The sequence below is a fragment of the Carica papaya genome, chromosome 3 (assembly GCF_054855325.1).
Source record: "Carica papaya isolate Zhongbai chromosome 3, ASM5485532v1, whole genome shotgun sequence".
In the NCBI taxonomy this organism is placed as follows: domain Eukaryota; kingdom Viridiplantae; phylum Streptophyta; class Magnoliopsida; order Brassicales; family Caricaceae; genus Carica; species Carica papaya.
The window spans coordinates 1,495,945-1,512,561 of NC_142311.1; the positions used below are offsets into that span (position 1 = coordinate 1,495,945).

The following is a 16,617-nucleotide window of genomic DNA, read 5'->3' on the forward strand; positions in this document are numbered from 1 at the left end:
ATTTATCTGAATTTAAAAAGAATCTGCGTTTTGGTATTAACGTGAATTTAAATCAATAAAATCTTAACTATCAACTTTCAGCATCTACGCACATACGTACACACGTACCCTTTCTGTCAGTAGGGTCATCTCCAAGAAACACCACACTTGCGAATAAGAAATCTTTTCTTCTCTCCACATGCATTGGCCAGTACTTGATGGTTTTATATATAGTATTACGTAATTGTGAAGGTCTCTTCGCAAGAGAGCTCCGGCTCCTATATAAATGATAGTTCTGGGACCAAAGAACTCACAGCAAGCCAAAAATTAAGCAAGTATGACAATTCAAGGAGGAGGGTATCGGAATCTCTTCCTTCTAGTTCTTGTTCTACCATTAGTTTGTACTAACGGAGCTCGCAATTTACCTTTATCTATCATTAATGATGAGGATATCGGTTCTTTTAAAATTCTTGACGAAGATAGTTTGAACCGCCGCGATTTTCCTAATAATTTTATTTGGGGTACTGCCACTTCAGCTTTTCAGGTATCAACTAATAAAAAAATAAATAATTTTGAAGTTATTAATTCTATAATTTATTTTAGTTTTTGACATAATTTTAATTTGTTTAAAATTCTTAGATTTGTACATGTTTTTATTTAAAAATTTAAATACGTACAGCAAATAAATTCTAAGAAGTAACAATTTTATATAAAATGACAGAAAATTATATCATAGAATTATATTTGTACATATATGTGTACTTAACATAGGACTGTGTTTGATTATTGTATAATATTATATCAGTTTTTAATGTTCCATATTTAATTGTATTTTTTTAGATCGAAGGTGTGACGCATAGAGCATTTAACATATGGGATAGTTTTACTCACAGATATCCAGGTACATATTTTCACTTAAATATATAGTTTCTTAAGCAAAAATATATTGTAGAATCTTTTTTACTTTATATGTATATATATGAATAATTACGTGGATGTCTGTGTTGAAATTTTAGAAAAGTCAAGTGATGGAACCGATGCTGATCAAGCTACCGATTCATACCACCTTTATAAGGTATTGCTGATTAAAAAGAAATTTAATTAGTAGAATTTTTATGATTTTTCGTATTACTAATTTGTTTTCCCACCATAATAGATGGATGTTGAGATAATGAAAAACATGGGCGTGAACGGCTATAGATTCTCCATTGCTTGGTCTCGAGTATTGCCGAGTAAGATGATTTTGTCCCTTTATAATTGAAGGATGTATTTTTTATTGTTAGACAAACTATTTCAGTTATCTATACCATCTTTTTTAACATAATTTGTTTGTTTCAACAATTAATACCATTTTCAGAGGGGAGAATAAGTGGAGGAATAAATGAAGAAGGGATCCAATACTACAAGAACCTTATCAATGAGCTCTTAGATAACGGTTGTCATTTGAACTTTTTTTTTTTAATGATCAATTATATTTTACTTGTATAATTTGCGAGAATATTTTTTTGTTCTAATATTAATTACTTTAATAATATTACGAACAAATACAGGTATAGAACCATTCGTGACTATTTTTCACTGGGATGTTCCTCAAACTTTAGAAGACATGTACGGAGGACTTTTGGATCGTAACATTGTGTAAGTAATTTCAAAAACAGAGTTTTTTGTTTGCTGTGCAGTAAAAAAGGATCGTGTTGAAAAACAGAGTTTGACATTCTTAATTTGCTATGAAATAATTAATAAAATACTTTGAAATCTTGTACTAATTACTAGATGATCTTTTGTGGTATTAGGTCTGATTATCGGGATTTCGCAAATCTTTGCTTTAGAGAATTTGGTGATAAAGTAAAGTACTGGATAACAATTAATCAACCCTACAGCCTTGGGTTTAATGCTTATGGAAAAGGCGAACAAGCGCCTGGACGATGTTCTGCTTGGATGCACAAAAATTGCACAGGAGGAGATTCGGGAACCGAACCATATATCGTAGCCTACCATGAACTTCTTGCCCATGCAGAAGTTGTTCAGTTATATAGAAGAGAATATAAGGTTATAATTAACTGCTGAAAAAGTATATCGCACTTTTAAAAATTCATATAGTTTTTATATCTCTTAAAAGTATTTATTTATTTTGGAGTAAAATTTTATTTTTGTTATGACATCCTTCGTATAGCTTATTTATTTTTTTAAAAGAAAAATAATAATATTGCAGGAAACTCAGAAAGGCAAGATAGGTATTACATTAGTAGCTAATTGGTATTATCCATTGAGAAATACAATTGATGATATCAATGCTGCTCAAAGAGCTCAAGATTTCAAGCTCGGATGGTAAGTAATCGAGCTTATTTTCGACTTCTATTAACATGCTTCCAAAAGGAATGAGGCCATGGCATGATCAACAGAAATAATTAACATGAATAATATTAAATTAAGGACAAAATCATGGCTAGAAAATAAATTAAACTTACATATATATTTGATATAACGTATCACAAGATGGATATAAAACCTAGTTTTCTCTCACTATATTTTTGTAGGTTTTTGGATCCAATAGCATTTGGCGACTATCCAACATCTATGAAAAAGTTAGTTGGCAAAAGATTACCAAAAATCGCTCCGTGGGAATCTAAACTTATAAAAGGATCAATTGATTTTCTTGGTCTGAATTATTATTTTCCACTATATGCATTTAATACTGGTGCACCTGATCCTACAAAACCAAGTGTTTTAACAGATGGCAGATTTGGAACTACAAGTAAGTACAACTAACACTAATGTTATAACATTTCATATATGTATAGTAAATTAAAGCTCGTAAAAAATTTTAACTTTTTCTGGCAAGAATCAAATTTGAAGTTACGTATTAGTGGTGGTATGATCGTATGTTAATTTAAATACATACTTTCTTTTACTACAGATGTTCGTGACGGCGTTCCAATTGGTACAAATGTAAGAACCATATATACGATAAAAAGATACCTTTATTTTAAAAAAAATAATAGTTTCAATTATTTTTTAATTAACATCAAATTTAAACTTTGCAGTCAACGTTATTTTTTTACAATTCTACGGGATTTTATGATCTTCTTACTTATGTGAGAAAGAAGTACAACAATCCTCTCACGTACATTACAGAAAACGGTATATCTTATTCCTTTATTGTTAAATTATATCTGGCGAATATATATACCAGGTATTCTTTTGAATAATGACAAAAAATATCTTTTTATTTCAGGTTATGCCGACAGCAGTGCAATATCACTTAATGAAACATTAAGTGATACAGGACGAATTGATTACTATCAAACCCATCTCTCAGCTCTTAAAAAAGCTATCAAGTAAGTATATTTAATTAGTGTAAGGAACATAGACAAAGACTCTCTCAAACCTACAACAATACTTGTCGTGTGTACCTATGCAGAAACATATACGATTGTATGACATATATTTTTCTTACTTAATTTTATATTTTGTGCAGTGAGGGAAGCAATGTTCAAGGATATTTTGCGTGGTCGTTACTAGACAACTATGAATTTGTTCAGGGATTCACAGTACGATTTGGCTTAAATTATGTGAATTACAGTGACCCATCAGATAGACAACCTAAAGCATCAGCCTTGTGGTTTACTGACTTCCTTAATAACGTCGCAAATGTCTAGTTCAATGCGGCTTATTGTGTGTTTCTGTTTATGAATTCAAGTGAAAAATTGTATCCACCTAAGAATATTCCTACTGGATTATTCTCTTCAACTAAGAATAAAGAATAAAGAAGATAAATATATCATGTCTTTCATGTTAGTAGTCTGGTATGTTATAATTTGCAGCTATTATTATAAAGTGTTTGCTCTCCCTCCTTTAGTAACTAGCATGTTATCGTCTTTTTCCTTCAAAATTTTCGTGCTTAATTCATTTTGTTTGGGGCTGCCTATCTTGATGATTCTCCAATAACGTTGGTGACAAGAAAGTCTCGAGGCAAGACGCAAACACTCCGCATATGTATGAGAGAGATTTAAACTACCACCAACTTAATGAAATGCAATAACTCTTTAACTTCTCCATTTTTTTTAGTACTAGCAAGTAGTACCACGTTCATAAATCTATCTTGTATACAAAATAATCTATATATTTAGTAATCCCAAAAAATCTAACAATTTTAAGAAACAAAACAACTCTTCTTCAATCTTCTCAAAAGAGAAAAAAAACTAGTTCTTATTCATACCACCGACAAGTAAGCATGAATTTATGCAACTGTAGCGTTAAAATTGTACAGAAGAGAAGAAAAATAAATAGGTATTTTCTGTATTGCTTTATGATACCGCCACTTGTTACCCGAGACTCCTCTTTAGATCTATCCTCAGTGAGTTAATCAGCCGTCGTAAATGGCATTTGGGGACAGAGAAAAATCAACGAGAAAGTGACTTCATGCCAGAAGAAGAAGATTTGCAAGACCTTTCACTGTTAAGAATGACTTTAAGGTAGAAGAAGAGGAGGTTTGATGCGAGAATCAGGTCTTTGCCTTATTGATTGCGACTATATTAATATATTTTACATGGTTTGGAGCAAAAGAAGGTTCCCATTTCCCCCTCTTCATTGATTATGGTGAATATCAATGAAAAGTCGTATGGTTTTTTGTTCTAAATTGTTTTGATTCTAGGGTTTGCAAATATAGAAGTGAGATTGTGACGGAGATGAAGAAGAAGATAATGCAGCAGCAAGAAAGAAGAAAAAAAGTCTATAGAAATAAGAAAAGTTGGATGAGTTGGTGAACTCTGTTTGGTCATATAAATAGTAAGGATCTCCCATTTAGTACTGTCATCATGGAAATAACTTCTCCGGCTATACAATGGCTAATTAAATTATGTTAGTCAGCATTCGCAATTAAGTGTTTGAGAATCTAAAGATGTATTCTAGGTATAAAAGCAACACGATCAAAAGACACACTTCACTTATCTGAAACAAAATATCTCTTGTTGTCCTATAGTGATTCCTTTGTTATTATTCAGACTTTTAAAGTATTTGATAGTGCCCACTTTGTCATTCTCTAACTCCATGATCATACCGAATCAAAGTCCAAAGCTCAATTCTTAAGGGGTAGGAGAAAAACAACTCTTTCGTGAATTAAGCCGTGTTTAATGGCTTGAAAAAAGTGTAATTCTTTACTCATTGCATTGAATCAAGCTGTAGTCATCTATCTAGCTTTTAGCTATTATGGGTTGCTGTTTGGAATTGCAAGATCAGTTATGGTTAGCTCTTAGCTTATTGTTTGCCACTGTATTCTTTTTAGATTGCATGTTCAGCTTTTCTTTGGCACTTCTTCTTACCCTGATGTAGGCTTTAGACTTTGGTTACCTTTGGTGAAGGTTATATCTTTTCCAATTAAATAAATTAGGTTTTGCTTACTTATCAAAGAAAAAAAGGTGGAGATCTAATAGGTCTTTTATCGAAAAGTTAGATAATTTTTTTTTTAAAAAAATAATAATAATAGAATAAAATTATGGTCAAACCAAAAAAATAATAATTCTAAATTAGATGTCATTTAATGAATTTTCTATCTAATTAAGGTGTTTATTATTAATGACCTTATCATTAAAAAGAAATCAAAATTCTAAACTGCATATATATGATATCTAATTCTAGAATACTCAATATTTATTTGAAATTTTATTTTATATTAATTACGAATAGATAAGAAATAAATAATTAACGGAAAAAAATTTATAGTTTTAGTTATTTAAAAATTGGACTATCAATATACAATATGTCTATCGTGAAGGAGATTGGTGTGCAGACTATATGGCAAATTAGGTTTTCGACCAACCTCCTGAATTACACTACCTACAACACCCTCATAGGGAATCCCGAACATCATTGGAGAGGATCTTATCGGGGTTTCTCAAAAGAGAACAAGAGGAACAACAAATACAATAATATGAAATGAAGAAACATCTAGATATTATATATTGTAGGTCAGGAGACCCCGATAAAATCCTCTCTAATGATGTTCGGGATTCCCTACGAGGGTGTTGTAGGTAGTGTAATTCAGGAGGTCGGTCGAAATCCTGATTTGCCAAATAGTCTGCACACCAATCTCCTTCACGATAGACATATTGTATATTGATAGTCCAATTTTTAAATAACCAAAACTGTAAATTTTTTTCTGTTAGTTATTTATTTCTTATCTATTCGTAATTAATATAAAATAAAATTTCAAATAAATATTGAGTATTCTAGAATTAGATATCATATATATGCAGTTTAGAATTTTGATTTCTTTTCAATGATAAGGTCATTAATAATAAACATCTTAATTAGATAGAAAATTCATTAAATGACATCTAATTTAGAATTATTATTTTTTTGGTTTGACCATAATTTTATTCTATTATTATTATTTTAAAAAAATTATCTAACTTTTCGATGAGGTGAATTATTATTAGGACAACAAGTGATTGTATAGCCATTCATGAGGTGAATTATTACAAATGACAAGCGAGGCAATATCATTTATGTTTCGCAATCATAAGTGCAGCTTTCTGCAAAATTTCAAGACAATATGGTTCTATTAAAAATAGTCGAACTATATCCAAGATATACTCATGTTTTCTCTCTGGACAAGCATTTTATTGACAGTTTCCTTAACTAAAACCTTGACCAAATGTCTTAATAATAAGGTTTTGGAGATATTTTGTTTCAGATAAGTGAAGTGTGTCTTTTGATCGTGTTGCTTTTATACCTAGAATACATCTTTAGATTCTCAAACACTTAATTGCGAATGCTGACTAACATAATTTAATTAGCCATTGTATAGCCGGAGAAGTTATTTCCATGATGACAGTACTAAATGGGAGATCCTTACTATTTATATGACCAAACAGAGTTCACCAACTCATCCAACTTTTCTTATTTCTATAGACTTTTTTTCTTCTTTCTTGCTGCTGCATTATCTTCTTCTTCATCTCCGTCACAATCTCACTTCTATATTTGCAAACCCTAGAATCAAAACAATTTAGAACAAAAAACCATACGACTTTTCATTGATATTCACCATAATCAATGAAGAGGGGGAAATGGGAACCTTCTTTTGCTCCAAACCATGTAAAATATATTAATATAGTCGCAATCAATAAGGCAAAGACCTGATTCTCGCATCAAACCTCCTCTTCTTCTACCTTAAAGTCATTCTTAACAGTGAAAGGTCTTGCAAATCTTCTTCTTCTGGCATGAAGTCACTTTCTCGTTGATTTTTCTCTGTCCCCAAATGCCATTTACGACGGCTGATTAACTCACTGAGGATAGATCTAAAGAGGAGTCTCGGGTAACAAGTGGCGGTATCATAAAGCAATACAGAAAATACCTATTTATTTTTCTTCTCTTCTGTACAATTTTAACGCTACAGTTGCATAAATTCATGCTTACTTGTCGGTGGTATGAATAAGAACTAGTTTTTTTTCTCTTTTGAGAAGATTGAAGAAGAGTTGTTTTGTTTCTTAAAATTGTTAGATTTTTTGGGATTACTAAATATATAGATTATTTTGTATACAAGATAGATTTATGAACGTGGTACTACTTGCTAGTACTAAAAAAAATGGAGAAGTTAAAGAGTTATTGCATTTCATTAAGTTGGTGGTAGTTTAAATCTCTCTCATACATATGCGGAGTGTTTGCGTCTTGCCTCGAGACTTTCTTGTCACCAACGTTATTGGAGAATCATCAAGATAGGCAGCCCCAAACAAAATGAATTAAGCACGAAAATTTTGAAGGAAAAAGACGATAACATGCTAGTTACTAAAGGAGGGAGAGCAAACACTTTATAATAATAGCTGCAAATTATAACATACCAGACTACTAACATGAAAGACATGATATATTTATCTTCTTTATTCTTTATTCTTAGTTGAAGAGAATAATCCAGTAGGAATATTCTTAGGTGGATACAATTTTTCACTTGAATTCATAAACAGAAACACACAATAAGCCGCATTGAACTAGACATTTGCGACGTTATTAAGGAAGTCAGTAAACCACAAGGCTGATGCTTTAGGTTGTCTATCTGATGGGTCACTGTAATTCACATAATTTAAGCCAAATCGTACTGTGAATCCCTGAACAAATTCATAGTTGTCTAGTAACGACCACGCAAAATATCCTTGAACATTGCTTCCCTCACTGCACAAAATATAAAATTAAGTAAGAAAAATATATGTCATACAATCGTATATGTTTCTGCATAGGTACACACGACAAGTATTGTTGTAGGTTTGAGAGAGTCTTTGTCTATGTTCCTTACACTAATTAAATATACTTACTTGATAGCTTTTTTAAGAGCTGAGAGATGGGTTTGATAGTAATCAATTCGTCCTGTATCACTTAATGTTTCATTAAGTGATATTGCACTGCTGTCGGCATAACCTGAAATAAAAAGATATTTTTTGTCATTATTCAAAAGAATACCTGGTATATATATTCGCCAGATATAATTTAACAATAAAGGAATAAGATATACCGTTTTCTGTAATGTACGTGAGAGGATTGTTGTACTTCTTTCTCACATAAGTAAGAAGATCATAAAATCCCGTAGAATTGTAAAAAAATAACGTTGACTGCAAAGTTTAAATTTGATGTTAATTAAAAAATAATTGAAACTATTATTTTTTTTAAAATAAAGGTATCTTTTTATCGTATATATGGTTCTTACATTTGTACCAATTGGAACGCCGTCACGAACATCTGTAGTAAAAGAAAGTATGTATTTAAATTAACATACGATCATACCACCACTAATACGTAACTTCAAATTTGATTCTTGCCAGAAAAAGTTAAAATTTTTTACGAGCTTTAATTTACTATACATATATGAAATGTTATAACATTAGTGTTAGTTGTACTTACTTGTAGTTCCAAATCTGCCATCTGTTAAAACACTTGGTTTTGTAGGATCAGGTGCACCAGTATTAAATGCATATAGTGGAAAATAATAATTCAGACCAAGAAAATCAATTGATCCTTTTATAAGTTTAGATTCCCACGGAGCGATTTTTGGTAATCTTTTGCCAACTAACTTTTTCATAGATGTTGGATAGTCGCCAAATGCTATTGGATCCAAAAACCTACAAAAATATAGTGAGAGAAAACTAGGTTTTATATCCATCTTGTGATACGTTATATCAAATATATATGTAAGTTTAATTTATTTTCTAGCCATGATTTTGTCCTTAATTTAATATTATTCATGTTAATTATTTCTGTTGATCATGCCATGGCCTCATTCCTTTTGGAAGCATGTTAATAGAAGTCGAAAATAAGCTCGATTACTTACCATCCGAGCTTGAAATCTTGAGCTCTTTGAGCAGCATTGATATCATCAATTGTATTTCTCAATGGATAATACCAATTAGCTACTAATGTAATACCTATCTTGCCTTTCTGAGTTTCCTGCAATATTATTATTTTTCTTTTAAAAAAATAAATAAGCTATACGAAGGATGTCATAACAAAAATAAAATTTTACTCCAAAATAAATAAATACTTTTAAGAGATATAAAAACTATATGAATTTTTAAAAGTGCGATATACTTTTTCAGCAGTTAATTATAACCTTATATTCTCTTCTATATAACTGAACAACTTCTGCATGGGCAAGAAGTTCATGGTAGGCTACGATATATGGTTCGGTTCCCGAATCTCCTCCTGTGCAATTTTTGTGCATCCAAGCAGAACATCGTCCAGGCGCTTGTTCGCCTTTTCCATAAGCATTAAACCCAAGGCTGTAGGGTTGATTAATTGTTATCCAGTACTTTACTTTATCACCAAATTCTCTAAAGCAAAGATTTGCGAAATCCCGATAATCAGACCTAATACCACAAAAGATCATCTAGTAATTAGTACAAGATTTCAAAGTATTTTATTAATTATTTCATAGCAAATTAAGAATGTCAAACTCTGTTTTTCAACACGATCCTTTTTTACTGCACAGCAAACAAAAAACTCTGTTTTTGAAATTACTTACACAATGTTACGATCCAAAAGTCCTCCGTACATGTCTTCTAAAGTTTGAGGAACATCCCAGTGAAAAATAGTCACGAATGGTTCTATACCTGTATTTGTTCGTAATATTATTAAAGTAATTAATATTAGAACAAAAAAATATTCTCGCAAATTATACAAGTAAAATATAATTGATCATTAAAAAAAAAAAGTTCAAATGACAACCGTTATCTAAGAGCTCATTGATAAGGTTCTTGTAGTATTGGATCCCTTCTTCATTTATTCCTCCACTTATTCTCCCCTCTGAAAATGGTATTAATTGTTGAAACAAACAAATTATGTTAAAAAAGATGGTATAGATAACTGAAATAGTTTGTCTAACAATAAAAAATACATCCTATCAATTATAAAGGGACAAAATCATCTTACTCGGCAATACTCGAGACCAAGCAATGGAGAATCTATAGCCGTTCACGCCCATGTTTTTCATCATCTCAACATCCATCTATTATGGTGGGAAAACAAATTAGTAATACGAAAAATCATAAAAATTCTACTAATTAAATTTTTGAGATCTTGTTTTGGCTTTTTTCTTTTTAATTAGCAGTACCTTATAAAGATGATACGAATCAGTAGCTTGGTCTGCATCATTTCCATCACTTGACTTTTCTAAAATTTCAATACATATATTCAAGAAATTATTCATAAATGTATATAATAAAAAAAATTTATAATAAGTTTTTACTATAAAAATTATATTTATAAGTGAAAATATACACCTGGATATCTATGAGTAAAGCTATCCCATATATTAAATGCTCTATGTGTCACACCTTCAATCTGAAAAAAAAAAATAAATATAAAATATTAAAAATTGATATAATATCATATAATAATTAAATACAATCCTATGTTAAATATACATACATGTAGAAATACAATTCTATGATATGATTTTTTATCATTTTACATAAATTTGTTACAATTCTTAGAATTTGTGTAGTATGTATTTAGATTTTTTAAATAAGGACATATACAAGTTCAAGGTTACACAAATTAAAATTATGTCAAAAATTAAAAATAAACTATAGAATTAATAATTTTAAAATTTTATTAGTAGATACCTGAAAAGCTGAAGTAGCAGTACCCCAAATAAAATTATTAGGAAAATCACGACGGTTCAAACTATCTTCATCAAGAATTTTAAAAGAACCGATATCTTTATCGTTAACAATAGAAAAATGTATATTGCGAACTCCATTGGTGCAGACAGATGACAGAACAAGAACTAGAAAGAAGAGATATTGACACCCTTCTTGAATTGCCATACTTGATTAATTTTTGGCTTGCTGTGAGTCCTTTCGGTTCCAGAACTAGCATTTATATAGGAGCTGGAGATCTCTTTAATTATTTTATTTATATAATACTATATATAAAATAATTAAGTATTAGCTAATGCATGTGGAGGGAAAAAAGTTTCTTATTTGCAAGTGTGGTATTTCTTGAAGATGACCCTATTGACGAAAAGGGTGCATGCTGTGTGTGTGTATATATATATATATATATGCACGTGCATGGATATCGAAAATTAGCTACTATATTTTACTGATATTTCACCTTGACACCAAAAGATAAATTTGAGTGAAAATAAAACTGCTCTAGAACCGCCGGTAATGACGATAAACCATTCTTGAAATGCAGAAGAAAAGCCAAAACCAAGAAAATCTGCAACTGAACTGGATTTCCATACATAAACACGAACATATATATACTGATCAGAAGTTTTATGTAGATTTATTATAGTGAAAAGCTAATTAATGTGATGATTTGATATCGCATATTATTACAGCAATTTGTGTTTGTATATACTTTTATATTTTACAGTAGTCGTCGTGTATATATATCCACTACTATTGTATATACACATGTACATACAGCTTTATTTTTCTAGAAAGAAATAAATTAATATACAGTAAAAGTAAAATGTGAGCCATAAAAACGAAAACTGAGGTTATAATTTTTCATAGTAGGATTTTTTTTTTTCGTGTATATCATGGAAAATTTATCATATGTAATTTATAATGTCATAAATTCCCAGCATGTAATTGTGGAAACAAGAAAGAAGTACATGTGGGTGTGTTGCAAAATTTCTTATCTTCATCTGCTTGCTTGCATGCTGGCAGTGACAGAGCCAACCTTCATTTTTACCAGGAGGTCTTTAATATATATATCTGTGTATGTATACATACACACACATATTATCCGTTGATTCGTACGTGTTTGATATTAGAGTGATATATATCACTTAGCAGCCGGTCTGTATTCATCGATAAATTTATCATTCAATTAAGCAAAACAAATATTAATAAATTACTATTTTTGCTACTCTTCATTGATAAAAGATATTAGTTTGCTGAGATCTGAAAGTAAAAAAAGAGTTTATATTAATTTACATTAATTCTAACTAGTCAGATAATGAGAATACTATTTAAAATGATAAAACTTGAATATACATACAAAATTTCAAGCGAAAACTTAAATAATAAATTTCAAATTTTACAAATTTTTATGAAATTTATAATGTACTTTTAAATTTCACACAGAAGTTTATTTGTATACATATATATATATATAATTTTGTTGTCATTTTGATACATATAGTTAGCAAAAAGAATAATGTGGAATTCACTAAAATAATTAAAAATTATAATTTGTTTCTCTTGCTTCCACGTTGAAGGATCTCACGATTCGATTGCTTCAATATCACCATAATATATTTAATATTTATGTACATATCTACATGTGTATATATGTTGCAGAAAAATAAAAGAGATGAAAAATTATGGCACAAGCATATATGAGACTACATATTACTACATACTGCATGCATAATCTCCTTTGATCAATAAGTATCTATATATATATATATATATTGATGAATTTATAATTATGAGAGCGTGAAATTAATATTATATATATTTATCATATAAAATAATTGTTTATAATATAGCACTACCACCTATAATTGAAGCACGTGGTATAATAATTTCTTTTCACACTAAATCCACTGTGCTCGGTAAATAAAAATAAATTGAAAGATTTCATAACTATTATTATCACAGTTTAAATTTTATTTCCATAATTATTTTCAAATAAACATATATATATATTTGATATGAATAAACATTACACGTAAAATCGCACGCACACACGCATATATGTATATATACACGTTATTTATCACTAATTAAAGTTAGCTTGAAACTGAACTTACTTAAGCTAACTGAATTAAGCAAATACAGAGTTTGCTAGGTTCTTAAGAATTGTCATTAACCCACGTTTATTTGGAAATTAAGTCTAATTATATGATTTATATAGCGTAAGATGCAAAATCAGTATTATTCTAAGAGGCAACATGGAGCCTGCATAACATACACACACAGATATATATATATATATATATATATATATATATGAAGATACATATAAATATACAACTATAATTTATTTGAAAACTGAATAATTATTTTATTTCCTTGTTCATTGATAGCACTGAGTACTGCACAAGTCTAGCATTTTGCCTTTATATGTCTAGTTTTTTCTTTAATACACCAATTTGGCTTTTATTAATTTTATTTTTTAATTGTCATTTAATTCTCAGAAAATTAGTCAACTGTTATTTGAGGGCCTATTGCGTTAATAAATACAAAGAAATTTTAGCTCTTTAACTTTTATAATTTTTTGGTGTAAGTTATACAGAATTATTTGAAATGTAACTACAAGTGAATCCATTATTTATAATATTATCAGTGACATTCCTTAGTGATTAAATTTTTTACTTTCAATCCGAAAGTTATTAAACTGAAGTTCATTGAGAACGTGAAATTCATTTCTTTGTGTCAGGTCATAGTACTTGATTCAACGAGATATGTGAGTTAACTCGTAAGTGTACCAGTAACCTAAAGATTGGCTAATGGTCACTCTACCTAACACTTTTACTTAGATTCTGAATCAAATTTTATAAAGGTGGTTTTCGCCCTCATTTAAAAAATCGCATAAAGGAACATATTGTATACATAACTAATTTTTTGGAAGGTAAATAAGAATTTATTTGTTGAATGCAATAGACAAGGAATTGCATTCTTCAAGCCATCCAACATAGCTTAATTTATATTAGAATTGGTTTTTATTATTGTCGAATAAGAAATCTTCGTATCTTAATGTATATACTTAATTTATTCAGTACTATTAGAGAGAGATGCACTTTTTCAAAATACGAGTTGAAGCAATAACGAAAATATTTTTAGTATAATAACCAGGCCCAGACCATAAAAGAAAAGAAAAAATTTAAAAAAAGAAGAAAAAAAAAACCATGGCTGAAGAAGAAGAAGGAGAAAGAAAAAAGCGTGGCGCATATGGCCAGAAAAGAGGATGTCGTGCGTGCAGTGTTGGGCGCACGATGTGTGTTGCCAAAGAAGAAGAAGATGATGATGATGATGATGATGATGAAAAAGAAGGAAGAGGAGGAGGAGGAGGAAGGAAGCAGGGCAAGCGGTGCACGCGACCGGAAAGGAAGGTTTGTGCGCGGTGCATGCGACCGGAAAGGAAGGTTTGTGCACGGTGCTTAGCACGCGGTACGCGATGCGTGGTGCTGGGCGCACTGTGCCAGGCGTGCGGTGCTGCACGCACTATGCCAAAAATGCGGTGTTGAGCGCGCTATGTTAGGTAGACGGCGTGCGACGCACGATGTTGGGCGCGCTATGCTAGGCATGCGGCCCGTGGTGTTGGGCATGCTGTGCCAGGCATGCAGCGTGCATTGTTGAATAAGAAGAAACAAAGCGCGTGTTGGGTGGACCTGATCTGCATGAGGCAAACCACGACACGACATTCTGAATCTGTTCAAATATCCATGCGAGGCCAAAAATCAGGGAACCAGAGAAAGCGATCAAAATTGCACTCTTTTGGGTAGGAAGCCCGAATTTAACACTAATTTCGGTAAATTTTCTTTCACCTTACATTCAGTTATTGTTTTAAATTAAATCTTTAATCATGTGTGTAAATATTTTTGAAAAATTGGGAATAAGAAACTAAAAAGGGAGCTGACTGTATGGAACCAAAATTGTTTGAAAGCTTTCCGATTTCTTCTCTCACTGGAGATTCTGGTAAGAATTGAATTAGTTTTCATTCAAAGATTTCATGTTTTCGTAAATAGTTTATTGATTTCAAAATGATGGACCCAAATTTAATGGATCATTTTAGAATGTTTTTCTCAAAAATTATTATCCGTATGTAAAAGTGTTTGAATAGCTTCCTATGATTGTATTTGTGTAATTAAAAATAATGTTGAAGTTGTATGAATACATAACTGAATGTGTTTAAATGTATGTGCGTGTGCCAAATGATACACATATAGGAGATAATGGGTAAGAGTATACATTTACAAACTTGATGTCTTGATGTACATATACATATAATTACATAGGTAATTATTTTAAATGAATAGTATATGATTTCGCATGGATATGTGTGATATATGTTAAATATATGCAGTATATAGGTAAGATGAATACATGTGTGCACGATGGTCTATACATAAATTAGGTGCATACGCATTTGTGTGTATGTATGGGTATATATAATATAGTGTACGTATTGGTAAGTTATTAAAGCTGTTGTATGAGTGTAACTCTAAATTTATAAGTTTTTAATGATATACATGATTATACGCGAAATATGTGTAGGGATAGTTAAGATATATATTATTGTACGTATATATATATATAATATAAAGTGTGTTATATACATTTAAATTATATGTACAATGGATACGTGAACAAGTCAATAAGTGTGAAAATATAAGAATATGTATGTTTTGTGATTGGTGTTTAAGTTTCTGAAGTTAAGATAATTTTTGAAGAGAAAAAAGCTTACCATGTATCATGGGAGAGAATGTACGGACTTGGTATATAGGGTGAACCCCACTGTGGATGTGTTCTCAGTCGTACGGGACTAAAAAATTTCATACCGAACGAGGTTGAGAATTGGTTTAGTTACATTCATACCGAACGAGGTATTGAGATAGTTTATAATTATAGTGCTCATTACCAGATGGAGTATTAAGACGGTTTATAATTATGATGTCCATTACCGGACAGCGTATGGAGACGTCCAATGAATTGTAAAAGAAATATTTTGTACATTCACGTGTAGCGAGGATCCCTATAGGCCTCCAATGATACCAGTGATGAAAATAAAAATATGTAATAGAAATAGAAATGATATGGATATGTATTTGGGGTGGTTAATAGTATTTGTGAACGGAACGAAATTATCTGAATATGAATCCAATGGGATATGATGATATTTATGAATGATAATGATATGTATGGTACCTAAATATATGTTAGAATGAGTAATGAAAAGGGATGTCGATTTTGATTGTTTCTTTTGTTATACTTTACAATAATGATGATGAGTATGGCTGTCTTGCAAAATAGATTTCTATGAATATAAAATTTGCATTTATTTTATTAAACCTATATGAATGTGTATTTACATATCTCTGTTTTAAACATTACTTTATTCTTATTGAGTTTGTGAAGTTCACCCCAATTCACTCCCTCCCTTAGTGCAGATTAGTTCAGGTCAAGAATG

At 30.5% G+C, this 16,617-nt stretch overlaps 2 protein-coding genes across 2 annotated transcripts; one reads left to right on the forward strand and one right to left on the reverse strand.

Annotated features, from left to right (window-relative positions):
- The first annotated feature begins 285 nt into the window (after window positions 1-285).
- On the forward strand, window positions 286-3,841 carry LOC110825634 (myrosinase 5). Its single transcript, XM_088214941.1, has 13 exons — window positions 286-523; window positions 820-880; window positions 996-1,054; window positions 1,136-1,211; window positions 1,337-1,414; window positions 1,530-1,617; window positions 1,773-2,028; window positions 2,192-2,307; window positions 2,517-2,734; window positions 2,897-2,928; window positions 3,024-3,120; window positions 3,215-3,317; window positions 3,458-3,841. Exons 1-13 carry the CDS (start codon window positions 317-319, stop codon window positions 3,636-3,638), a joined length of 1,572 nt encoding a protein of 523 aa, XP_088071067.1. The 5' UTR covers window positions 286-316; the 3' UTR covers window positions 3,639-3,841.
- A 3,920-nt stretch (window positions 3,842-7,761) lies between these two features.
- Window positions 7,762-11,320, reverse strand: LOC110825575 (myrosinase 5-like). The gene is made up of 13 exons (XM_022056043.2): window positions 11,088-11,320; window positions 10,743-10,803; window positions 10,574-10,632; window positions 10,393-10,468; window positions 10,189-10,266; window positions 9,986-10,073; window positions 9,575-9,830; window positions 9,296-9,411; window positions 8,869-9,086; window positions 8,675-8,706; window positions 8,483-8,579; window positions 8,286-8,388; window positions 7,762-8,145 (listed from the first exon to the last, which is right to left on the reverse strand). Exons 1-13 carry the CDS (start codon window positions 11,289-11,291, stop codon window positions 7,965-7,967), a joined length of 1,569 nt encoding a protein of 522 aa, XP_021911735.2. The 5' UTR covers window positions 11,292-11,320; the 3' UTR covers window positions 7,762-7,964.
- Window positions 11,321-16,617: the final 5,297 nt, after the last annotated feature.

What these genes read in the sequence shown, in the direction of transcription:
- LOC110825634 (XM_088214941.1), top strand. Translation starts at nt 317, where the DNA reads ATGACAATTCAAGGAGGAGGGTATCGGAATCTCTTCCTTCTAGTTCTT. An exon ending in TTGGTCTCGAGTATTGCCGA is followed by an intron (nt 1,212 to 1,336) that starts GTAAGATGATTT and finishes TACCATTTTCAG; the next exon opens with AGGGGAGAATAAGTGGAGGA. An exon ending in CTTTTGGATCGTAACATTGT is followed by an intron (nt 1,618 to 1,772) that starts GTAAGTAATTTC and finishes TTGTGGTATTAG; the next exon opens with GTCTGATTATCGGGATTTCG.
- LOC110825575 (XM_022056043.2), bottom strand. Translation starts at nt 11,291, where the DNA reads ATGGCAATTCAAGAAGGGTGTCAATATCTCTTCTTTCTAGTTCTTGTT. An exon ending in CTGCTACTTCAGCTTTTCAG is followed by an intron (nt 10,804 to 11,087) that starts GTATCTACTAAT and finishes TTTTTTTTTCAG; the next exon opens with ATTGAAGGTGTGACACATAG. An exon ending in TATATAGAAGAGAATATAAG is followed by an intron (nt 9,412 to 9,574) that starts GTTATAATTAAC and finishes ATAATATTGCAG; the next exon opens with GAAACTCAGAAAGGCAAGAT.